The sequence below is a fragment of the Salvia hispanica genome, chromosome 5 (genome assembly GCF_029641045.1).
Source record: "Salvia hispanica isolate PSC_SH4W2 chromosome 5, Shi_PSC_v1, whole genome shotgun sequence".
Taxonomy (NCBI): Eukaryota; Viridiplantae; Streptophyta; class Magnoliopsida; order Lamiales; family Lamiaceae; genus Salvia; species Salvia hispanica.
Window position 1 is genome coordinate 6,649,589 of NC_142696.1, and position 24,354 is coordinate 6,673,942.

The following is a 24,354-nucleotide window of genomic DNA, read 5'->3' on the forward strand; positions in this document are numbered from 1 at the left end:
AATTGATATTAAGTCGATATTGTAATTGATTTAATTTTAAATAAATAAGAAAATAAAAGAAAAATAAATAAATTTATTAACACAAGAAAAATGACAAAATGAAAACACATTATTACAAGGATCTATCTAATGAGAAAAAATAATTATAAAAGAATTTAATGTAACAAAATGCATTGGTAAAAGGATCTAATAAACCAAAAAGTTATAAAAATACCTAACGAAATACAATGTACTCTATATAAAGACCTTCAAATATATTTTGCCCTAACTTTAACGAGATATTCAAATGCTAATATGATAGTGGTATGCAAAATGCATTTATCCACGTTTGGATCGATATCTTTTAGTAATACTCAAAATGACATTGTTTTATTAAAGGTATTTTTTTCTTTTCTATTTTATATGAAAAAATATTCTTTTGACCGTTACTGAAAGCTGTCGCTTTTTATACAGATGTGATATTCGAAAAAAGTTGAAATTTTCATGATTTAATATTTTTATTTCTCAGTGTATTTGATTGACTAAATTCATGATAATTATTGACGAGAATCCTTCTGACACATATCGTGAGTTAAATCCATTGAAGGGCTTAGGGAGGCCAATGACGAAGAGTCAAAGGGCGGAAGAGTACATCCATCGCATATTGTTCGAGGTCAGAGAACAAGAAAGTGCCTCATATTTTGGATCATGTATAGATGAGTACTTGATTGTACAGGCCTACTTGAATCAATCCATATTTGGTCAATATCAATGTATATTTATAATTAAGTGGATAATTGTAATGGATATATCGAAATTATTAAAAAAACCTATCGTGCACTGCGCTAATCAAGGACTTATTTTTTTTTAAAACAATCATAGTACTATGCTTTTGTATAATTTAAAATTCATGTTATTCGTAGTTCAAGCCTTATTCTATACTAGCATTATTCTCGTAAGTTTGATATTATAATTTTTAGCATTTATATTTTATTAATATACCATATTCAATTAGAAATTGAACATCAAAATAGAATATTGATAATAATCATAATTAAAAACTTAAATTTTGAAAGAGATTGAAAAAATTATCATAGGAATTTAGTACACGAAAAGATCTTTTTATATCAAGCAAAAGCATGATCTTCACTCTTTGAGAAGTTTCATTTTTAAAAAAATGAAATTTTATCTATTTATGAGTTATGACTATATATCCGCAATACATGTAATAAACATTCTACTATATTAGACATGAAAATAAATAACATTTGTTCATTACTTTAATCATCACAAATAATCACTCCATTTATTTATAGTTATACTAAACCCTAATCTGTTTAAAAGTGGTTATTTACATTTGGTGCACTAGTATAGATAAGCTCATATTCTGTACAAAGTGCAATCCCATGCAAATTATATAAATGGATAAATCTCACTATAAAATGATAAATTTCACTTATATTTTTTTTTAATTAACAGGGTATCTATTAAAGGATCCAGTAATTATTTTCTGCGCAGATTTGTAGCCAATCTCTGTGGGTATAAATCTCACTTATTACTACTACTTTTTATGAAATTTAGGTGCTAGTATTACGTAGTATATGAGTGAAATTCATCCCTAAAACTAAAAGACATAATGTGACTACCATAAGATAATATTCATTAAATATATGTATAACAAATTAAATGTCTCATTTAATGCTAAAATGTTTCTAAACTAGTATCATTTCCTGCTTATTTTGGGAGAGATTGTGCATATTGGTTTTGAATTTGAATTTGAATCTAAATTTAATTTTATAAAAATGAAAATCTGAACACAATTAAAATCATTAAATATAAAAATTGTAATTACAAATTAACATACATATAAATAAGAATTAAAATAATATGAATTTATATAGGCACTAATTTACATTTAAAGTGCAATCATGACGTACTGATTAACTTAATTTGGCCCATTCATTAAATATGCTAACGTCAAGTCAAATGCAAATAAAGAAAGGGAGTATTAATTAAAAGGGGTAATTGCTTTTAAAATCACCAACTTTCCATGAATTCCGGTTTTTCCCATGAACTTTAAAAAGTTCGTGTAATGCCACGAACTTTATTGTCGGTTGCTATTTTCCCATGTCAGGTTTTCCGGTCTGATTCAAACTGTTCGTTTCCTATTAAGACAATGTCCAAATTCTTTTATCTTACTATCGTTATCTTTGTCTTTGAAATAGCTTCGTACGGTACCTTGTACGCCTCAATCGGAACTCGGATCAAGAAGTTATGGCCATTATGATAGTACAAGGTCGCACAAAGGTCGTAGCCTTCATCAAATGGCCATAACTTCTTCATCCGAGTTCCGATTGAGGCGTACAAAGTACCCACGCGAAGCTATTTCAAAGACGAAAATAATGATAGTAAGATAAAAGAATTTGGACATTGTCTTAATAGGAAACGAACAGTATGAATCAGACCGGAAAACCTGACATGGGAAAATAGCAACTGACAATAAAGTTCATGACATTACACGAACTTTTTAAAGTTCGTGGGAAAAACCGAAATTTATGGAAAGTTGGTGACTTTAAAAGCAGTTACCCCTAATTAAAATTGAATAAAAACTTACCAAGGTACAGCAACATAGTAATATTTTATAAATAATACTATAAATTACTAATAACAGAGCGGTCTTTATCCACTTAACAAAACAATGAGTGAAAAATCATGTAAATCAATCTTCACATTCATCGCTGCGATGTTAGATCATTTTCAGATAAAGCTTTTCCAGATAAAAATGTGATTGGCTACATTTATGAATGACAACAACTAGATACAATATTCAAATATAAATTTGATTTTTGAAATTTTGAAATAATAATACTCCTTATAGGAAAATGGGAATTGTGTTGTCAGTTTGTGAGAAAGGTGCATAAATTGTGTCCTTATTCAGAGGGGCAAACTCGTCATTGGGGTTTGAGCTTCGCCTCGGGCGCCTCGACCCTGTCTTCTCACACACTGAAATTCCGGCGCGGGTCCATGGCTTGCTGGTCCCTTTTTCCGCTTGAAATCCCAAATATGCCCTTAACGGTTTAATTCGTTTCAGAGTCACTTTTTAACATGCATAGGATTCTTCTTGGAGTAGGAAGGTAGCTGCTCAGCTACACATCCACACCTGGTTGCGTCTTGCGTGATTCCTTCGAAATCTACTCCTTCTATGGAATACTTCCTTTGTCATATTCTAACTCAGTATTCCGTTTTTTCTAAGAAAGATGATCCTTTTTTGGTCAGCATGAATTATTATTCAGTTTATTTTATGTGTTAAGTAGAGAGAGTAAAATAAGAAAAAAAGAATAAAATAAAAATAAATGTATTTCTATTTATAGTAATGAGTCATTTTGGATGAGACAAATAAAAAAAGAAAAGTGAGTCATCTTTAATCAGGACGGAGGGAGTATTTTGTACTCCTCCGTTTTGCAGTAGTGTGAATGTATTTCTTTTGCTACGCAATTATATTAAAAGGTTAAGTAAATGAAAAATAAAGTAGAATATAAAAAATGTAGAAAGATGAAAAATGATAAAGTAAGAGATAATATTATAAGAGAGAAAAATGTGTTGACTTTTGTTAGAAAAAGAAATGACTCCACTGTTCATATGCAAAATGACTCAACTACCGTGGAACGGAAGGAGTAGTATTTGACATAAAATATTATACTCCCTCTCGATCCATGGTAATTGAGTCATTTCATTTTCTGCACTCGTTTTGGAAAAATAATAATAAATAGTTAAAATGGAAAGAGAGTAAAGTAGGTGACACAATAAGGTAGATAAAAGTCTTATCTACATTATTCTCTCTCTTACTTTATTTTTTCTCTTTAGTATCATTTTCTAAAACGAGTGCAAAAATGAAATGACTCAACTACGGCAGAACGGAGGGAGTACTCACTTCGTCTTATAAAAATAGGGACATTTGGGATGACACAGGAATTACTAATATATACGTAGTAGTAATTAGTAAAGTAAGGGAGAGAGATGTAGAATGGTACTCCCTCCGTCCCATAATAGATCTCACACTTTCCTTTTCAGTTTGTCTCACAAAAGATGTTACATTTCCATTTTTGGAAAAAGTTCTCTCTCACATGAATATAAATATTATATTTTCTCTAGTTCCATTTAACACACAAAACAAAACCTCCTAAAATAATGTGTCGTCCCACAAGTGTGACATCTTTCATGGGACGGAGGGAGTAGTTAGAATAGAGTTAGTGATGACTAATACTCTCGAATTTCGCACTGTTTTTAAGGTCATTATTTGGTCCGATTTGAGTGTCAAAGTTGCATTACTTGTCTGTTTATTGATATTTGATATATTTTGTTATTTTTGTGACAAATATGCAAAATAGAGTCTCAAAAAATAGAAAAACGTCGAAATTAGAAGCTTGGTAGGAAAAAAAAGTATCCAGTTGTTCGCTGTGCCTTAGCTAGCGCGCCAGCCGAAGCCCATTGACCATCGAAGAAGCAGCGGTTCACCTTGGAAATCACGTCTAGAAGAAGACACGAACACAACCATTGGATCATAGCCAGCGACCCCTTGGAAAGTGTCCCGAGAGGTCAAAGAGTTGCCAGCGGCTTGTTGTGTCTTGTCCAATGACCCGCTGGGATTGGGTGGCGTAGAATTTAACCTATTTTCTCTTCTAGACTTACCAAGAGATAGAAGATCTTGAAGCCTATAAATACCCCAAAAGCTTCATCAAATGAACATTTTGTTGCATCTTATACTTGAGAGATAATTTGAGAGTTCATGTCCATCATTCTACATCATTCCACCATACTTAGAGTTTAAAGTTTGAATTCAAGAGAAGATTGGAGCATACAAGATTCTTCCCTTAGGTTTTACTCCCTTCGTCCGCCATTAGAAGTCTCATTCCTTGGCGGCACGGGTTTTAAGAATTGTTAAGAAAAGTGGGTGAAAAAAATTTAGTGGAATATATGTCTCACTTGTATATATTAGTTTTAAATGAAATGTGAGGGGAATGAGTTAGTGGAATATGGGACCCTATTACCATTTATAGTAAAAATGAACCGGGACTCCTATTCGCGGATGAAGGGAGTATCTTTGTTGTTTTTATATTTTCTATGATTTACCTACAAACGATGGGTTTAATTTATTTGTCCATCAGTAGCTAAATCTGTAGAATTCTAGGGATTTGTTAGTAACTTCTTTTTTATTTATATAATTCCAGTTTTTTATATCCATTTATTCATATTTACTTTATTCTAAGTTTTTTGATAATGCTTCATGTGTTGAGTGACACATTTTATGATGATTTCTTGGCATGTAAAAGTAATCGAGAGATGATTTGCATGTTAGAAAGACTTAGTTAACACTACAGTGAATTCCCCATAAAAAGATATTGTTAATTGAGAGTGAGAGTTTCTTAAGGGTCTAATCGTTCTTTTTGGAGTTAGTAATCCAAGCCTAACAACCTTAGGGGCTACTTGCTATGATGGAATTGAATTGAATAGTATTCCTATCCTCATTTCATTTCTTTGTTTGGTATTGTTTTACCTTAGGAATCATCATTCCATTTGTAATCATCATTCCATTTCACATGGGAATAACCATTCCTTTCATTTTGCTAGGAATGATCATTCCATTCCATTTCATTATCTTTTCTTCTTACTGATATGACCACGGGTGCTAGACGTCAAGAGTCTTCACCTCGACGTGAGCCATGGATTGATTGAGGTCCAAGGAAGAGAGTAAAGACATGCCAAGGATTCAATAAAGCTAAAGGGCCTCCCGAGGATACGAGGAATAGAGAAGGATCGGATTTGAGGACAAATCTTTTCCAAGAAGGGGAGGATGATACGATCATGGAAGCCGTGCGTCAACGATTTCAACTATAGCTGGATTCAACCGGCAACCGTCCTATCGAGATGATATGAGAAAGCTATTAAACTGCCACCATTGTCTTCGTCTTGGAAACAGCTTCGCGTGGGTATCTTGCACATCTCAATCGGAGTCCGAATGAGGAAGTTATGGCGGTTTTACTGACGTCGCGCAGAAACGGCGAGGATTCCTGAGAAAACACCCGGGCCGGGCGTTTTTGCTTGTGAAAAACGCCCGACCAGGCGAAATGGCAAACCCCCCCGTTGAAGAACGCCCAGACCTGGCGTTTCGCTTGTGAAAATCGTCGGGGACAGGGCAAACGCCTGGACCGGCATTTTGACCTGTGTAAAACGCCCGGGCAGGGCGAATATGCCGATACTTAGATTTTGTGGGCCAATTTGCTATTTTTGGACCCTTAGTATAAATACCTTTTGATGTCATTTCATTTGGTAGATTGTGATTGAATTAAAGTTATCTCCTTAGTGAGTTTTTCTCTCTGAGGATTGTATCCAATTCCTTCCTTGAAGATTGCTTGTCTCAATTTCATAAATTGATTCAAGTAGAGGTATGCATCAATGGAGTGTATCCATTGAGTAGTGGAGCCAAGGGGTGATAGAGCTATTAAAAGTTGCATAGGGTTGTTTCCATTCTTTTGGTCAAGGTCCTATGGTCATAACTCTTTTATCTTATCATTATACACATGTTTTCCATCTCTAATCTACAATCCATTCTTGTTTAGATTCAATTTTTGTTGGTTGGATCTTTTATTATCTTTTGCTTTGTGTTGAGAAATTGAAAATAGACTCACAAAAATACCTAGATCAAGCATCATTGGATAATTCCTTGGGAAATGGATCATAAATTACATGGATCTTTATCACTTACTCCCTCCGTCCGCCATTAGGAGTCTCATTCATGGGTGACACGGGTTTTAAGAAATGTTATGAAAAGTGAGTAGAAAAAAGTTAGTGGAATAGGGGTCCACTTTTATATATATTAGTTTTAAATAAAATGTGAGTGGAATGAGTTAGTGGAAGGTGGGACCCTATTACCATTTATGGTAAAAGTGAACCGGGACTCTTATTCGCGAACGGGGTAAAATGGAAAAACGTGACTCCTGTTTGCGGACGGAGGGAGTATTTTAGATTTTAACAAAATTATAAAATATGTTATATTATATTTAAATTCAATATCACTCAATTTTATAGTTTTTAATTTTTATAATAAAATTAAAATACATAATTTTTAATTATTAAAAAAAAATCCACACTACACACATATTGCATACACATACTACACACATTGCACACACCAAACACACTATACATAATTTACACACACTACACAATTCTTTTCCACTTGTATTCCTTACATTCACCAAGCACATGAATGAAATGGAATCTTCATTCCATTCCCATCCTCCTTTCTCATCTTTATTCCATTCTCTTCTTATTCCATTCCATCATGCCAAAAAATCCCTTAGGGGCTTTTTGGTATAATGGAATGGAATGAGGAGGGGAATGGAGATGAGAATGGAATGGAGATGGGAATTGAATTACAATATCATTCCATTCTTGTGCTTGGTAAGCACAAGGAATGCAAATGGAATGGAATTGTTATTCCTTCATTGATTTCATTCTTATGTTTAATAACTACAAATAATATAGAAATGGAATGGAATGAAATATGAATAATTAATATGTTGATTCTATCAAAAAAAATATTTATTCAAAACTATTTTTGCCAAATACTCCATTTTTATTGTGTGTGTATATGTGGTGGTGTGTATGTACGTATGGCGGTGTGTGTGTATATGTGGTGTTGTGTGTGTGCATATGTGGTGATAGTGTTTGCTCACATATGTGTTACTGTGCGTGTGGATTTTCAATTATTAAAAATATTTAAATTTTAATTTTGTAGTATAAAATTGTAATGATATTAAAATAAGAAGAAAGGAAAATGAAATGGAATAGAATGACCATTCCTTAGTTAAATGGATGGAATGGTGATTTCTAAAAAAATTTACCAAGCAAAAGAATGGAATGAATATAGGAATGTCATTTCATTCCCCCATTTCATTCCATCATATCAAGTAGGGCCTTAGTGTTTAATCTACTTTGTGCCGCATCGGCAATACTTGTGTTACTCGCTCTAGTTAAGCATGGATTGTGCTAGGATATCGTAAATGTATTTTGTGTAAACCATAACTGTGAAAGCACATTCATGGAATTCAACGTGAAGTGCATAAATTTAATGTAATTTTTCTGATATCGTGATTTTTTTCTCTTTTTGCGTTGCTTCTTTCCTCTATTTGATTTGTGTTTTTTTACGCTTGCAAATTAGAATTGGTTCAAATCTCGAGTTCTAATTCTCACTGTCTCACAATACATCCACTATTTTCGTCACCAATTTGCAGGTTTCTCTCTTGTGTCACTCTATCTTAGTACTTTTTAACTACACCTATTTACTTTTTATATTTTGGAAAATTTCAAAATAATTTAGTTATTTATAATTTTGGCAAAAAGTAACATTCTTCATCTCTCTTACTTTAATCATCATCCATTTAACACAATAATCTTAATCTTCATATACTCCCTCCGTTCCCTCATAGTTGAGGTGAAACTTTTCGGCACGGAGTTTAAGAAATGAATGTTGAGTGTGTTAAATAAATAGATAAAAAAGTAAGAAAGAGAAAAAGGTAGAGAGAATAAAGTAAAAAGTGAATAAAGTAGAGAGAATAAAGTAAGAGAGAGGGAAAAAATTACTATAAATGGAAATGACTCAACTATGAGGGAACTTCCCGAAATGAAAAAATAACTCGACTATGAAGGAACGAAGAGAGTAATAAAGAAGTGCCTCAATTGACAAAGAATAGAGGGAGTATGAATGTACGGACGTAATGCTTTGTGTGTCATTCTTTCCTCTAGTTACTTTCGTAATTCTTGTTTTGAGGCAAATAAGTACGCTGGTTCGATTCTTGAGACAAGAATGTCTCGATTTTGTATTTTACTTTTGTCTTTTAAGTTCTTAATTATTCTTCACTTCAAGTTATCAATATGTATTAATTAATCTATATGCTTGTTGCTAAATATCATACTATTGAAATATGATGCTAACAAATAATGATTCTTTGCATAAAAAATTGCGTAAATAAAGAAAAGTGATTCTTCACTGGAAGCAAGTTATCTATATGTAAAATACATATTAATTAAGCGTAGTGACAGTCTGACAGAAGAGTTGAAATCTAATTTCTCAGTTAAAATATATTTGAATTAACATCAACAACTTAAATAATAATCGTCACAAGTATTTATTCATGTCATTCAAACTTATCCTCATTTCAACATGTATTTAGGCAACTTACATTGAACTTTAATTAAATTGATCAGACTGTTGTTTGCTTTGTGTACCTTCCTAGAATTTATTATGTAGTTGTACAAAAAGCTGACAGTCAAACATCCCAATGTTCTGATCTTTGCTGTGTTATTTCTTCAATTATGGATAAAGAATATTTCAAGAGCTTATCATATTTTTATGCCAAAATTGGGGAGTTAGAAGGGAAAGAATTTACATGCATCCAATGAAAACGTGAAAATTTACATTCTACAATATACTCCATAGAGTAATATTCTTTGTAAAATTTATCTCACTACAATTAACATGGTTTGAAATATTTTACATGTAGAAGGACATTGTAGTTGATTCATCTTTAGGCCTTCATCTGCATATCGCCTCTAACAATCCAAAATCTTGTAGTATGATTACAAAACGCATTCACTGCAACAAAAGCTCCTCTCGCATCTGCAGCTCCTTCAGTCGCCTCTTTGCGTACCACGTCACTGCTACAGTCGCGCTCACGCTGATGCAAAACCCGGCCACATTCATCACAATCTGCGAAACTGACAGAGACTTCCGATCTTGTGAAGCATCAGCTAATGTTTTAATCAGGATGCCCCTACACACACCAAGCACCACATATAAGAAACATACTCCTCCTGCCACACACTAATATATAAATCATTCTATGTAGATTAACAATGTTCTCCACCCCAATTTATCACATGATGTAGTTATATGTGAAGAGTCACCTCTTCACTTTCCTCTCAAAATATTCATGTGCTTCACCTCCAAAAACTAGCTCCATAACAACCATGATAAACAAAATGCTCAATAATTTGAAAATGCCTTGGAATTTTAAGTTTCGCCGCCTAAACACACCCGTGTATAAGGCACACCTTGGACACGTAACAAATGCATAGATGGAAAACAGGAGACTCAGTACAAAGATTTACAATCTCATCAAAGGAACAGGAGACGGGAATCATAGAGTGCATATAATCATGCAACAAGGAAAGCAAACAATATTTTGATCAGAAGAAAATTGACATCAAACTTTTTATAGTATGTGGTGTGAAGTACAGAGCACAATAGGTTCTTCACAGCCTAATTTCTGAAGAGGTTACATGGATTCAAAATCATGTAATCTTCACGGGAAAAGACAGAATAATCATACATAATGAGACCGATTAAGAATTGACAATTACAAGTTTAACATACATAGACTGTGATTGGCAGTACTTAACACACTGTGCTATAGTAGAGAGTCTAGATACCAAAAAAATCTTCAACTCTATTTACGTTGCATATTTTCTTTGAAAGATAGTAACAAAGTCCATAGATTTTCGCAGACACACGCACACACAGAGAGAGAGCAGGGAACCAAGGTCTCACGTGTAAAGTGCAACAAATATTTCTGGCACCATTCCCACCACAGTCCCCAACAAATAAGGAACATATTTGACATCCGTAGCCACAGCGCAGTAGTTATATATGACATATGGAAAAGGGGAAATCCTAATCAAAGAAACAGCTCGAAACTGACTAAACCAGTTTCCCTCGCCAGCTAGTCTTATGATAGAAGCTCGCTTTGGGTGCCTTTGTAGCCATACCTGCGTGTGAGAAGATATGACGTACATTCTTATTGTTGATTGTAAAAACCATAGCAGAAGAGAAATGCTCAAGTGAAATTGCCATACATGAATTCTATGGTAGAATAAAGAACCAATGAAATAAGGAACAGAACTGCCAATCGAAACACCACCAATGATCATCAGAAAACCATAACCATAACCAAAAGTCATCCCGGCAACCCACATGGATGGTGTAGAAGGTATAAGAAATACAGGGAATATCGCCAGAGAAGCAAACACTATGACTCCTAAAATAGCTGTGCTGAAAGCTCTCTGCTCCCATTTTATCATGGGGATGATTTCCTGGTAAACGAACAAAGCACATTCAGTTAGAACATAACCAGGGTGATAATATTAGGATAAATATTGTGAAAACGTATGAATGATATCCAATCAGCTCCCAGCTTATGAAATGGTCATTATGAATACTATCCTTAACCAGGGTAACAATGTTAGGATAAAACACTGCGATGAAAAACATTTCTGGGATAAACAATTGCATCTAACATGACTTTCTACAGCTAAAATGGCCTTATCTTGAGATCCTATGACATCTTTCAGTAGACGATGTAAACAATCGCATCAGACTAGTTAAAAAATCATTTATTGCATTTATATTACTCCAGATAGATGCTCAACTACAGGGTCCATGTAATGTAAGCACAAAAAGATCAGTTTCCAACCATTATGTTGATCGTAAAATAACAATAACTTGTCAATACAACAGAGCAAGAACTTACTTATTATCAATAACTGCATAGCATATAGTATAACACTGATAGAATGAAAAGAGTCTCTCATTCTAAACTTAAATAAGAGCTCCATTAGGACTTTTATCTAACTAAAAATAACTACATTGCTCACACTTACATTGATAACTTAAATGCTAGAATTTGAATTAACATTTGAGAGTAAACACCACAGGGAAATATCAGCATGAAACCACAAAGATGAGATATCAATAAAAAAAGAAAAAGAAAACACACTGGTGAAATTTATGCAACAGCAGAACAACACAAAAAAACCCTGCATTCAGTGAAATATACGAGGAAAAAAACTTCATTTTTGTGGATATATCATAACCAAATTTAACCTTATCCATAAAAAAGGGCCCGATCCATTTGAAGAAAACCGCACCCAACACGGCAACAAATAAGACCACGAGCAGCAATTTCGCCCACCACCACAGAGACCACAACCACCCTCCGTCATCGCAACAATCAGACGTCGACGTTTCCGGCTGGCACTGGGCCCCGCCACCCTCCAATTTCACGTAATCGCCAGCATTGTGAGTCATGTCACGCCGACGGAAAAACCTAATCTCTTAATCAATAAAATTGGTGCCGCAATCAAACTGAAAATTAAGGAGAGTGAGCGAGAGATTTCAGTTTTCAGCAGCAACTGCAGAATATGGCAACTTTATTTATCCTCTCTATTCATGTGTAATCCAATTCAGCCGGAATTTCTACACGAAGAATTAGTCAGAGAAACGGCAGAATTTATGGGAACACAGGCTTCTTCGTTTACTCATACTACTATATAAAAATAAATCGCCAAAATATCAAACTCAAACGTTATCTTATTTCTTCTGTACTTCCATTTCTTTACCTGTTGGATTTTCAATTGTTAGAGTAAAGTAATACTCCCTCCCTCAATTTCGAGTAACGAGGTCATTTTGCAAATTTGGTAGGTTCGTAACAATGAAGTAATTCATTTTTTTATACATCTCCAACTATATATCCAAAAATGAGTTTTGGTGTAGAAATCTTCTCCAAGCATACACTAAACTCAAATTCATTTTTTATATTTTTTGTGTGGTGTTAATGCAAATACTCTGTCTTACTCTATTCCTTTTTTTTTTTTTTATCTCTTTTACCTTTTTTTTCATTTTCTACTTTATTCTTCCTTATATTAACTTACTTAATACAATTTTTTCTTAAATTACGTGTCAGAAAGAAACGCCTTAACTGGAGGGAGTACGAGTTATGTCTGAGGGCGAGTTATGTTTTCATTTTCTACTTTATTCTTTCTTATATTAACTCACTTAATACAATTTTTTTTTAAATTACGTGTCAGAAAGAAACGCCTTAATTGCTATGGAACGGAGGGAGTACGAGTCATGTATGAGGGCGAGTTATGTTCTATACTCCATACTATCTCTACTAATACACCCAACGATTATGTGTGTTATTAATTGAGGTGATTACATAATAACTATGATAATTAAGCCTTAGTTATTGTACATATAGTTTTTGTTTATAGGGGATTTCTTCTTCTGAAGCTCCTAACCCATGAACACAACATTACTTTCATTTCTTGTACTCTTAATTATTTCACTTTTAATTTACTTTTCCTTATTATATTTTAATCTTTATTTTTAATTTCTGATGTTTCCCTTTCATAAAAAAGATGGGAATCGTGAAAAATAAATAAAAAGAGAAAAAGAAAAATTGGGGATGGGTGAGGATTGAGGTGGCAGAATATTTAACAAATTGATTCCAAGAGTAATACTCCCTCACCAAATGCCCCAACTAAAAAGGACTTAGTGAGTTTCAGATTGCACATATATCATGTTCAAAGAGATGATTAAAGATGGTCTTGTTGATAATTCACAATCTTTATTTCACACCAAATATTTGCTAAAATCTAATACCCTTGGATTGGAAACACCTTCATCAATAATTAATTGACTTTCAAGGTAAGAGATATGTTTAAAAATTAAAACTAAAATTGTTCAAATTCTTGTAAATTTATTCAGAAAATCGTCAAAGTGGTAGTTAATACTGACACACACACAATTGCAAATTCAATTATTTTACTTTTACATAATTTATAATTATGGTATTATAGGGATCGGATTAGTCTAGATTCACTAATTACCGATACCTTTTTGTTCTTGTACAAGAGAGCTCAGCCAAACTCTCACCCACGCGGCTGATGTTACAAAGGAACCAAAGTATTACAGATTAAGCACAAGAAATAGAAACCCTAGCTATTACAAAATCTGGTATAGATCTATGCTAGTATCCTTGCAAGCTCCATAATCTGCACACTTAATAAACCAGTTAGTAATAGCAAGAAGGATCCTCTCGGATCTAAACATAGATTACTAACTAAGAACAAAGAATACAACAATAGATCGAGGAATATTGGCTCAGAACCCGCCACAACCACACTGATCTATTCTACCAGAACAAGATCCAAGGGAGCACAACTGGACCGACTAGAGTTCACCCTCACACCACCGATGCCTTCACCACAAGTCCTCCTCACACCAGATCAGGTTCCACCGAACGAAATCTCAGAACAGAACCTTCAAGTCCCACAAACCCTAGTTCTTCTCCGGCACACAAGCAATCGAAGAGATTGCTTTCTCCAGTACTCACAAAAGATCTACCACTCAAAGAACCGCGAGAGATCACCAAGAGATGGCCAGAGACTCATCGGAGAAGAAGCGAAAAGGGAGAGAGAATATACTGAATCGAGTGTAGAGAGAGAGATTAAACAGTGAATGAGACTCAAAGAGTCGGCTCTCACAATAACAAACACAACCCAACATCCAACGGTGCAGAAGCATGATCCAGGAGAGAGGACACGTGGCAGCATCATGTAAGCTCTAGTAAGTAAGTTGGGCTCAGCCCAAGTAAATCATCCGGGCCTAAGTAATAACACAGCCCAAATAATAGTCCACACCAAAAATATTCTAAAATTTTGCTCATTATATTTTATTATTTTAATTTCACTAATTTTACAGGTTTCATAATTTACATTAATTTTGCCATGACACATCTGAACACTACCCTGTTCCCGTAAGAAATTAGAGTTGAACCAAAATAAGAATCAGTTAACCTATTAAACGGTTAGTTATTATCGACCACTTAATTGGTTAACCATCAAGTAAGAAGTAATATTCGAATCAAATTAAGCATTTATTTTCGGGGAGTCGAATACTGATCTATGGTTGGAAGGAAATTGTGCTAAACGTTGGCCTACAAACATTTTGTTGAAATATAATACTCCAACATTTAATTACTGCATTTATAAATTCTGTAAATATTTAACTATCAACTTACATGAGAAAAAAAGGATTTTAGTTCAATCTGAAGGTTTCGAATTTAATTTAAGCCCATAATAGAATTAAATAAAACACACAAATTTTTATTTTTAATAAGTGTTGGTTAGTTTTGTTTCTCTTATATATATAGTCAGTCATTCTCAAAGTCGATTCAACATTACCTTGAAGAACTTTGAAGCTCAATAATCTAAATAACAACATAGAAAGAAGATGAAATTAATGCAATGAATTGCGAGTAAAAACGAGATTGCCCCCTAATCTAAGAGTGAGAGACCAGGTGACATTCCCTACTTACAAAAGTTAGATAGACATAAAGTTGATACTACATTATATATATAACTAATGTTAATTATGAAGTCAATTAACTCCTACTATATTTCAGATTTAATTTGTTTCATTGGTGAGATATGTTTTCTATTGTGATTAGAGTATGGGTTTTCTCTCGAGCATATGAATAGAGGGAGGTGTTTCCTAATTGTAAAATTATCTTGAAAATTAGTGAAATTCATAGATTAAAAATTATGTAGTGAAATAAAAAGGGAAAAGAAAGTTACAATCCAAATCTTGGAACTGTTAATTAAGAGTATGGATAAGCTTTGAAAATGGTACCTACACATGTGGGGTATGGCACGTTGAGGAAGTAAGTAAGTGCAAATATTTTAAGTTATTTTTGTTCGAGTTCAAAGAATCTGATCAGACTATGGTCTCCTCATTTAATTCTTCACTTATAAAAACACTTAGATTTGAAGAAATCCGGAAATAACGCTCACATTGTCCCTGCTGTCATATGGTTTTTGTAATTTTGCCTTGAAAAGGAGCTTCTCCTCATAACTGCACACGTGCACTCCAACACCCCATCTTGAATTCTCTCGATCTAGGGTTAGCAAATTACCCGAAAAATTTAATATCCAATTTGAACCAAACTGAAATTTATGATTTGATTCGATTTTTTTTGGATTTTAGTACTACTCTTACCGACCCTTGTTAAGAGAGAAATTGTTGAAAATGAAATGACTCACTTATCTTGGGATATCCCAAAAAAGAATATGAATCACTTAGCAAGGGAAGGGACAGATGAAGTATAAATTTTGAATTCAATATAATACAAGTGAATTCAATTTTCATCTCATGAAATATTTTGAAAGATTCAATTGCTTTAATGAAGCTTTCTTCTTTGTAAGCATGTGTTACTTCAGGACACAGTAACCTCACGGATTACTATGATTATTCAACTAACCAGATTTGCGGTAAGTGACACTATGATTAGGTCTAAACTGGAGAATCTCGAGATCATTTTTAATTTAACCCTCACTAGATCCATTATATGCTCCACCTCTACAATACAAATCTTAACTCTGACCCTTCTGTTCGAATTTGCATGCTCACCTCAAAACACATTTGTTTAACATTAAACACAAATGAAGTATTAGAATTAGATCCCATTTTCCAATTTCTCAGATCTTGCTCTAACTGCGGCCTGTGGGAAATTGCAAACTCACAATTTGATTTGAGATTTCTTCCCCACATAATGTGTCAATATCTCTATTACAAATCATAACCAGGAAAAATAAAAACCCTAATCGAAGGAAAGACTGGTAACAGTGAAAAGGAATAAAAGAGAGTGCCCGTTTCAAAGGATTAGGTCAGGGGTTCGATCCCTGTCCACGAGAGCAAACTATTTGACCAGTCACCTACCGTTTACTGCATTGACCGTTGGAGAAAAAAAAAGATGTATTCAAATTGTCAAGAAAAAAGCTTACCTGAAATTCAAAACGGCGGCCTTCCGGTGGCCCAAAACTCCTCATTGGGCATCTGCAACGTGTTGAGCAGATTCGGCGGCGGCATCCCTTGAAACAACGACGGGTCCGCCATAATCTGCGGCGGCGAATTCCCCTGCCCTTGTATTCCATTACTCTCCTCATTCTCAAGCGGCAATCTCTCATACGCCGCGTTGCTAAACGACGCCGTCATGATTATGACCGGCCCGGACGCCAGCAGCTGCCCGGCCACGCTGCCCCCGACCACCTGCCCCTGCCCGCCCGCCAGGTAGACGGTCAGCCCCGTGGCAGCAGGCGGGGCGGGCGGGGGCAGGAAGGACCCCGCCAGGGAGAGGATCTCGAAGCGGCCGTGCAGCGTGACCACAGCGCCGCCCCCGGGGGAGCCGGGCTGCCTGAGGGTGACGTTGGTGACGTTGCCGGTGCCGCTCATGATGCAGACGCCGCGCTGGCGGGTGCGGGCGAAGCTGGCGACGGCGTCCATGATGTCGCTGCCGTCGGCGACCTCCATGACGTGGGTCCGGAGGGCGTTGGCGCTGTCGCGGGAGATGATGATCGGCGGCTTCGCCTTGTTCTTGGATCCGGCGGGGCGGCCGCGCGGGCGCCGGTTGCTGGCCGACATGTCGCCCTCGCCTGTGGAGGCGCTTCCGCCGTCCTTGGTGGCGGAGTCGGTGTTGCCTCCGTCTCTGTTCAGCCCCATGTTTAGGCCCGGTGAGTCGCCCTGCTCGTCTTCCGAGTTGTGATGGAATTGGTGCTGCAGATTGAAGTGATCTCTTGTGTTGAAGTGATCCATTTCTTTTTCTTACTAAATCGCTCAAATCTGAGTTGGATTGAGTAGCTAAATTTGTGGGGTTTTCCTTTTGTTTAATTTTCTAGGGTTGTTGAAGAGTTAACTGAGCTATGCTTTGACACTATAGAGTTTGGAGAAGCATAGACGGCGGCGTTCAGATGAGATCTGTGGTGTGTGTCTGATCTGAGGAGGATATATGAGCTGGGGTTTTGTCTTGGATCTCAGGATTTTGAATTAGGGTTTTATTTTGGAAAACAAGACTAATTCAACTAAAAGTAAAAGTGTGTAATTAGTCTGTGGTTAAAATAATCAAATTAATTATGTTTTGTCCGAAAATCAACTTCGGCTGTCCTTAATCAGCTAAAAGGAAAGTGACCTTTTCCTTTGTCTATGTTTTGCTACAAACCTTGGGGTGCTTTGCTGGAAGCTGATTGGTTAAGGTTTCCAATAATATGGTGACAGATAATTACAAACCTTTGAGTGCGGTGATGTTTTACTTTCACAATATACTCTCGCACTCCGTCTCACATAAGAGGTTCATATTCTTGAGTGGCACAAGATTTTAAGAAGAATTATTAGATAGAATAAATAGAGGGTAAAAAGTAGTTGAATATTTTAATGAGAAACGAAGACGGATTTATTAATATAGAAATTGGACATTTTGAATGGGACAAACTCAAAAAGAAATATGAACATTTTGAGTTAGACTAATGCAGTAAATTGGTCCTCAATTTTGGACTGCATATTAGATAACACCATGCTTATTGTTTTATTATAAGCATTACAAGAATATGATGCAGTTTAATCACATTCACAAGCTGGCAATGTTAAAGATAAAGCTATATTCGGACAGCTAATTGATAGTCGGAACTAACAAAACTTTAAATGTCTAATTGATTGAACTAACAACACTTTAATTGTCTGAATGAACTAAAAAAACACACATTTATATATGTTGTTAGAACAGACAACTATTTTTAGCTTTTGAATTGAAAAACTACCCTCGATGGATAAGTGCAGTACCAAACACGATTTGTTATATATTAATACTAGATTACTAGTAATACATTTTTTTTGGAATGTATTTATTTTCAGTGTAAATGTAGTAATTTTGTAAATTGAGTGTCATGTTTTTAGATAGTTTTCACTATATATAAGAACGTAACTTTTAGGTTAATCCCGCCATATTTTCTTATGTAGTTTCACTATAAAATATTAAATGATTACACACTCTACCATAATAAACACTAAGACTGAATTACAAATTAAGGATTACGTATGATTGTTCAAATTCCACAAGTACCTAAGTTAAAAAAAAATACATCATAGGGATCTATATATAGGTATAATGACTATAATCACATTTCAGGCTTTTTTTCCCCACTATTTCGAGTCTTTTTCCGAAGAACCTTACCGGGGCTTGACATGCCGCGAATCCTCTTTAAAGAGAGGGGTGCTTTTTTACTTTCTCTTTTCACCATTATGTCACTCGAGGACATTTTAGTCTTTTTATTGATAAAACATTTTTCAATTATTTTGTCCATCTCCCTTCTTATCTCTTTTTTTAACATCTCATTTGCTAAACCCAGGTCATTTTCATCATCACGATTCTCATGCCTTTGCCTGCACATCGAGCTGCGTGGACGACACCCACGTCCTGGTGAGAGCTAGTTACGTCAATCTCTACAAATGCCCACAACCCGACTTCGACTTTGTTAGGTCCATGAACTCCAAATCTCTCGGCAACGCATGAACTGTTTGCATGTGAAACGCATAATTCATGGACCATTTCCATAGTTCACTCTAAAATAAACATGGCAAGCCAAACATTTGCAACATTGTTTTCAAATTTTGTAAATCATAAAGCATGTTTGGGTACTTAGCCCATATTATATTTTTAGGTAATCCCGTCTCGTTCGCTTATCAAATCCATAACTCGTTCACGTACTTTGAACTCAACTAGCTCCCGAAGAAGATCTCTTTTTCAGATAAACTACTCCTTCCGTCCGCCATTAGGAGTCTCATTTCTTAGCGGTACGGATTTTAAGAAATGTTAAGAAAAGTGGATGAAAAAAGTTAGTGAAATAGGGGTCCCACTTGTATATATTAGTTTAAAATGAAATGTGAGTGGAATGAGTTAGTGGAAGGTGAGACCCTATTACCATTTATGGTAAAAGTAAACTAGGACTCCTATTCGTGGACGGACTAAAATGGAAAAATGAGACTCCTATTCGCGGACGGAAGAAGTATTCATTAGTTCGTGTAAAACACTTAATGAGATGCATGCGCTATTACTTTATTTTCGATTATTAGCGGCCGTCCGAGGCGTCGCAGGAATTGCCAGCTGGCCAATCGCGTTCTCAAACTTTACTTCCTCGTACATTGCCTAAGGTTAAATTCCCAAAGTGGTTTAATTAATTTTGTCTACCTCTCTTGAATTAAATTTTAATTAATTATTTCAAAAAATATAATTTCATAAATTAATTAATTGTTCTAGAATTAAATAAATAGTCCCAAGAATTAATTAGTTAGACAACTTATTTAAAACTATCTCAGAACTAGCCCAAAGCTTTATTTGAAAGTAGCCCAAGCTTCATTCTTCTTATTTAAATCTTTGACGGGTAAGAGCATTCCCAATGGAGGTGGCGAATTCTCGGCGATAAATCGCCGGTTATCGCCGAATTATCGCCGGCCATTGTGGCGAAGTCGGCGATAATTCGGCGATAATGTTGCCGTTGCTTCGCCGAGTGGCGTTCTAACGCCGGATTATCGCCGAGCGATCGCCGGCCACTGTGGCGACGCTCGGCGATAATCGGCGATAATTAAAATTTTTTTTTTTTTTTTTTGAACCCAACGGCTATTTTACATTCCACCCCTATAAATATTTCCTCCACTTCCTCCATTCATCACCCACAATCTTCATTCTCTCCATTTTCAATCTCTTCTCCCAATCTTCAATTTTCATCAAAATTATGAGCTTTTGGAAGAAAAGTTCCCGATCGGGTAAGGATAAGGGTAAGGGGAAAGAGTCGAGTTCACAAATTCCCAACACGGATGAAGCAAACGAGCAGTGGATGCAGTCGTTGTTGGCGATGGGTTCTCCTCCCGGCCAACTTCCATACGGGGGTCCGTCTCCTTTGCAGACTCCTCCGGCGCGGAGACTTTCTCCGTACTTCAACTCTGCCGGCAGAATGCCCTTTCCAGCCGACGATGTGTATCGGCCCCAGTTCGACACCCCCGGATCAACCCCAGGCGACCAAGAATCTCAGGCCGCGACACTGAGCGCGGAGGACTTCGAGGTGGAAGAAACGCCCACCGAGCCGCCTTCTAGGAGCGGGAGGGGGAAGGCGCCGGCGTCGTCGGCTGCGACTGATACGGGTTCCGATGAGAGGCCGAAGCGGGTAAGGACTACTTACACTCTGCAAGAGTCCGAGCTGATAGCCGACTGCTGGGCGGACACGTCACAGGACGCGGAGCGCAGCAACTACCAGACTGAGATCATATTCTGGGAGCGGATTGCCGCGAAGTACAGGAGCCACAAGACTGCCTCAATGAAGGACCATGGCAGCGAGGCGATCCGTCGGCATTGGGAGCGCCTCATGAGGGACTGCGGGCACTTCAACGGTATTTATTCTAACTTGATGACTCACATGACGAGTGGCCAGAACGAGCACATGGTCCGAGATGAGGCCATCCGGATGTATAGTAGCCAGTACTTGTCGACGAAGGGCTTCAAGTATTGGAACATCTACGATAAGCTGAAGGATCTCCCCAAATTCCGGACGGGAATGCACGACGCGCTGCACGGGAAATCGGTGCGCTCGCGACTTAGCGTTTCGGAGAGCGAGGGGAGCGCGGCCCACATCGACTTGAGTGGGGATGGTCCGCACGAGCGCCCGGAGGGAGTGAAGAAGGCGAAGGGGAGGCGGAAGGGGAAGGGCGCAACGTCGGAAGTCGCGTCGGAATCCGTCATCGACTTAGAAAAAGCCACTTATTCGAGCAATGTCGCCAATCTGACCCAGATGTACACGCTGTACTTCACCGGCGGCGGGACCCCTGAAGAAAAGGCGGCCCTCTGGAAATGCATCCAACACCTGCAGAGTACGCTGGGGCTCGATCCCGACGCCCCTCCGGCCCCTCCGTCTTAGATTTTTTTTTTTTAAATCTTTGTTTATTTGCGTTTTTTATTTGTAGTTTTTTTTTTCTCGTTGTATTATATTTTCCAATGATTAATACAACGATGAATTGTTCATTATTAGTCTATTTATTAAATACATTTGTAGGGAAAATTAAATAATATAAAAAATAATGATGTAAAAATGAAATGTTGAGTTAGGGAGAAATAAGGGAGAAATAAGGGAGAAACCAATGTAGCACTTGGCTAAAAACTGGGGATAAATTTTGGTGCTGATGTGGCGCTGATGTGGCAGGAGTTAGGGAGAAATAAGGGAGTTTTTAGGGAACTCCATTGGGAGTGCTCTAAAACCAATTAATTTAAAGATTGGCCCAAAAGAGATCAGTTCAATACTAATACTAAGTAAGGAAACCCAAGTACCCGACCCTCTCTCCTTAATTCCTGCACATGTCCGATCATATTTCTTAACAACCACTTAATCTAATTCATCAATTTTTTTAACACTCTCTCCATCTTAAAATAAGTGAGCACAAATTTTTCGGCACGAAATTTAAGGAAACGGGATTTTGTTAGTAAAGTGGGAAGTGAATAAAGTAAGAGAGAGAATACCAAAAAAGAAAATGGCCCACTTATCTTGGGACGTCCCAAAAAAGAATACGAGTCGCTTATCTTGGAACGGAGGGAGTATGTAATTAATTTCTATCTTCTCTACATCACCAATATTCATCTAACTCAACGATACATCTTTTGATAGTCCAGTACCACCCAACAAAACAATTATATATTTACTTTTATTTTTTGCTAATAATATTATTACATGAAATATTTATTATTGCACAATAGAAACTTTTAGAATTGGAAAAATATACTCTCTCTGTCCCATTTAAAATGAAACGTTTCCTTTTTTGGCTGTCCCATTAAAAATGAAACGTTTCCTAAAATGGAAACAACTTTCTCTCTACTTCTTCATCTCTCTTACTTTACTCTCTCTTCATTAACTCACAAAACAACACTACATAAAATCTCGTACCGATTTCCAAATATTTCATTTTAAGTGGGACGGAGGGAGTATTATTTTTGTCATCATCTATAGTGAACAACAAAGGAGAGTACAAAATAAAAAAATAATACTTTCAAAGAAGAAGGATTTTATGAGGAAAAAAATGAAATATTTTTGTATGCTTTAGCAAATATGGCCTCTATTTATAGAGGATGAATAATTATGAATTTTGGTATAACTTTTATAATTTTTATAATATTATAATAAAAGATACTCCCTCCGTCCCATAATAGATGTCACACTTTCCTTTTTAGTTTGTCCCACAAAAGATGTCACATTTTTCTTTTTAGAAAAAGTTTTCTCTCACATTAATATAAATATACTATTTTCTCTCTCCACTCAACACACAAAACAATATCTCCTAAAATTTCGTTCTACTCCCTCCGTCTCACTTTAGGAGTCCCGGTTTACCATTTTAGGGTGTCCAACTTTAGGAGTCCCGGTTGAAATATTTCATAAATAGTATTAGGTCCCACATTCCACTAACCTTTTTCCACTCACATTTTAATATAAAATTAATATAAAAAAGTAGGACCCATATTCCACTATCTTTTTTCACCAACTTTCCTTTACATTTCTTAATATCCGTGCCGAACTCAACCGAGACTCCTAAAGTGGGACGGGAGTATTACTTAAGTGTGCCATCTATTATGAGACGGAGAGAGTATATAATTTTTTTTAAAAAAAATATCAATCTATAATATTGTGTCATCATTAAATGAGTGTCTTCCAATTAATGTTTTAAAAAGTGGATTGGTAAGCGAATCGGACAACTTTTAAGGAGTGTCCGTTCGATCGAACTACTTGTAGTATTATGATAACTTAGATGCCAATAATCTACACATAAGTTCAAATTTTAAGTATTTAAATAAACATTTTTATTAAAAAAAAATACTTAAACATAACAATAAATTTGAATCATAATATTCAATAATCATTTATATAATTCTCATTTAACCATGTACTCTCTCTATCTCACAAAAGAATGTGGACATTTTGAGTGGCACAGAGGGATTATCTCTTCTCATATGCCACCTAGAGTTATCAAGTGGCCCGGCTCTGGCATACCGAGGCCCACCTCTACTTTGGCCCAGCTCGACCGATGCGCATGTCTGAGCCAGGCTGGGCTAGGCTTTTATTTATTCGGCTAAGCCCAGTCCGACCCAGACCCACTTGGCAAGTGGGCGGGCTGAGCTTTATTTGAACTTTTTTTTTTATTTATGTAAATCAAAGATATTTTAAAAATATACGCATAAATAAAATATATGGAGTATTTGTTACTTGTATTTATGTCTCACTTACACGAAATCTTAACTGATTGTACTGATATCATTTTTCACATTTTTCACTTTGTCTAAAAGTGCATAACTAAAGGAAGAACGACTATTGTAAGACATATAAGTTATGAACTAACTAATAAATTTCAAAAATCCTATACTCCATAATTATTCATTAGAGATTGAGATTTGAATACCAAGATATGAGTAGTATTTTAAAAAATAAACTTCACAATCATCCTAAACCATAAATTGGAACAATATAGACAATATTAGCATGACTCATGCACAAGATGACATGCATAAATAAGGAAATATACTATTATTAATGGTGAATTATATTAAAAATTAATTATATAAGATAGGCCTCTGATGGGCTGGTCCAGGGCTAAGCATGGGCCGGCCCTGGGTTTAC

At 35.9% G+C, this 24,354-nt stretch overlaps 1 protein-coding gene and 2 pseudogenes across 5 annotated transcripts; 1 reads left to right on the forward strand and 2 right to left on the reverse strand.

The window, feature by feature from the left end:
• Positions 1–9,405: 9,405 nt before the first annotated feature.
• On the reverse strand, positions 9,406–12,535 carry LOC125187338 (SNARE associated Golgi protein family). 5 transcript variants are annotated; one of them, XM_089058215.1, is made up of 4 exons: positions 12,436–12,535; positions 11,921–12,181; positions 10,589–11,130; positions 9,406–9,812 (listed from the first exon to the last, which is right to left on the reverse strand). In XM_089058215.1, exons 2-4 carry the CDS (start codon positions 12,122–12,124, stop codon positions 9,632–9,634), a joined length of 927 nt encoding a protein of 308 aa, XP_088914341.1. In that variant the 5' UTR covers positions 12,125–12,181; positions 12,436–12,535; the 3' UTR covers positions 9,406–9,631. The 5 variants fall into 5 exon arrangements, with proteins under 5 accessions (XP_088914341.1, XP_088914340.1, XP_088914342.1 ...); XM_089058214.1 differs by having other exon boundaries at positions 11,921–12,292; positions 12,436–12,517; XM_089058216.1 differs by lacking the exon at positions 12,436–12,535 and having other exon boundaries at positions 10,589–10,806; positions 10,894–11,130; positions 11,921–12,428.
• Positions 12,536–16,326: 3,791 nt separating this feature from the next.
• LOC125186865 (AT-hook motif nuclear-localized protein 24 pseudogene) lies at positions 16,327–17,706 on the reverse strand (annotated as a pseudogene).
• Positions 17,707–24,184: 6,478 nt separating this feature from the next.
• LOC125191494 (U6 spliceosomal RNA) lies at positions 24,185–24,267 on the forward strand (annotated as a pseudogene).
• Positions 24,268–24,354: the final 87 nt, after the last annotated feature.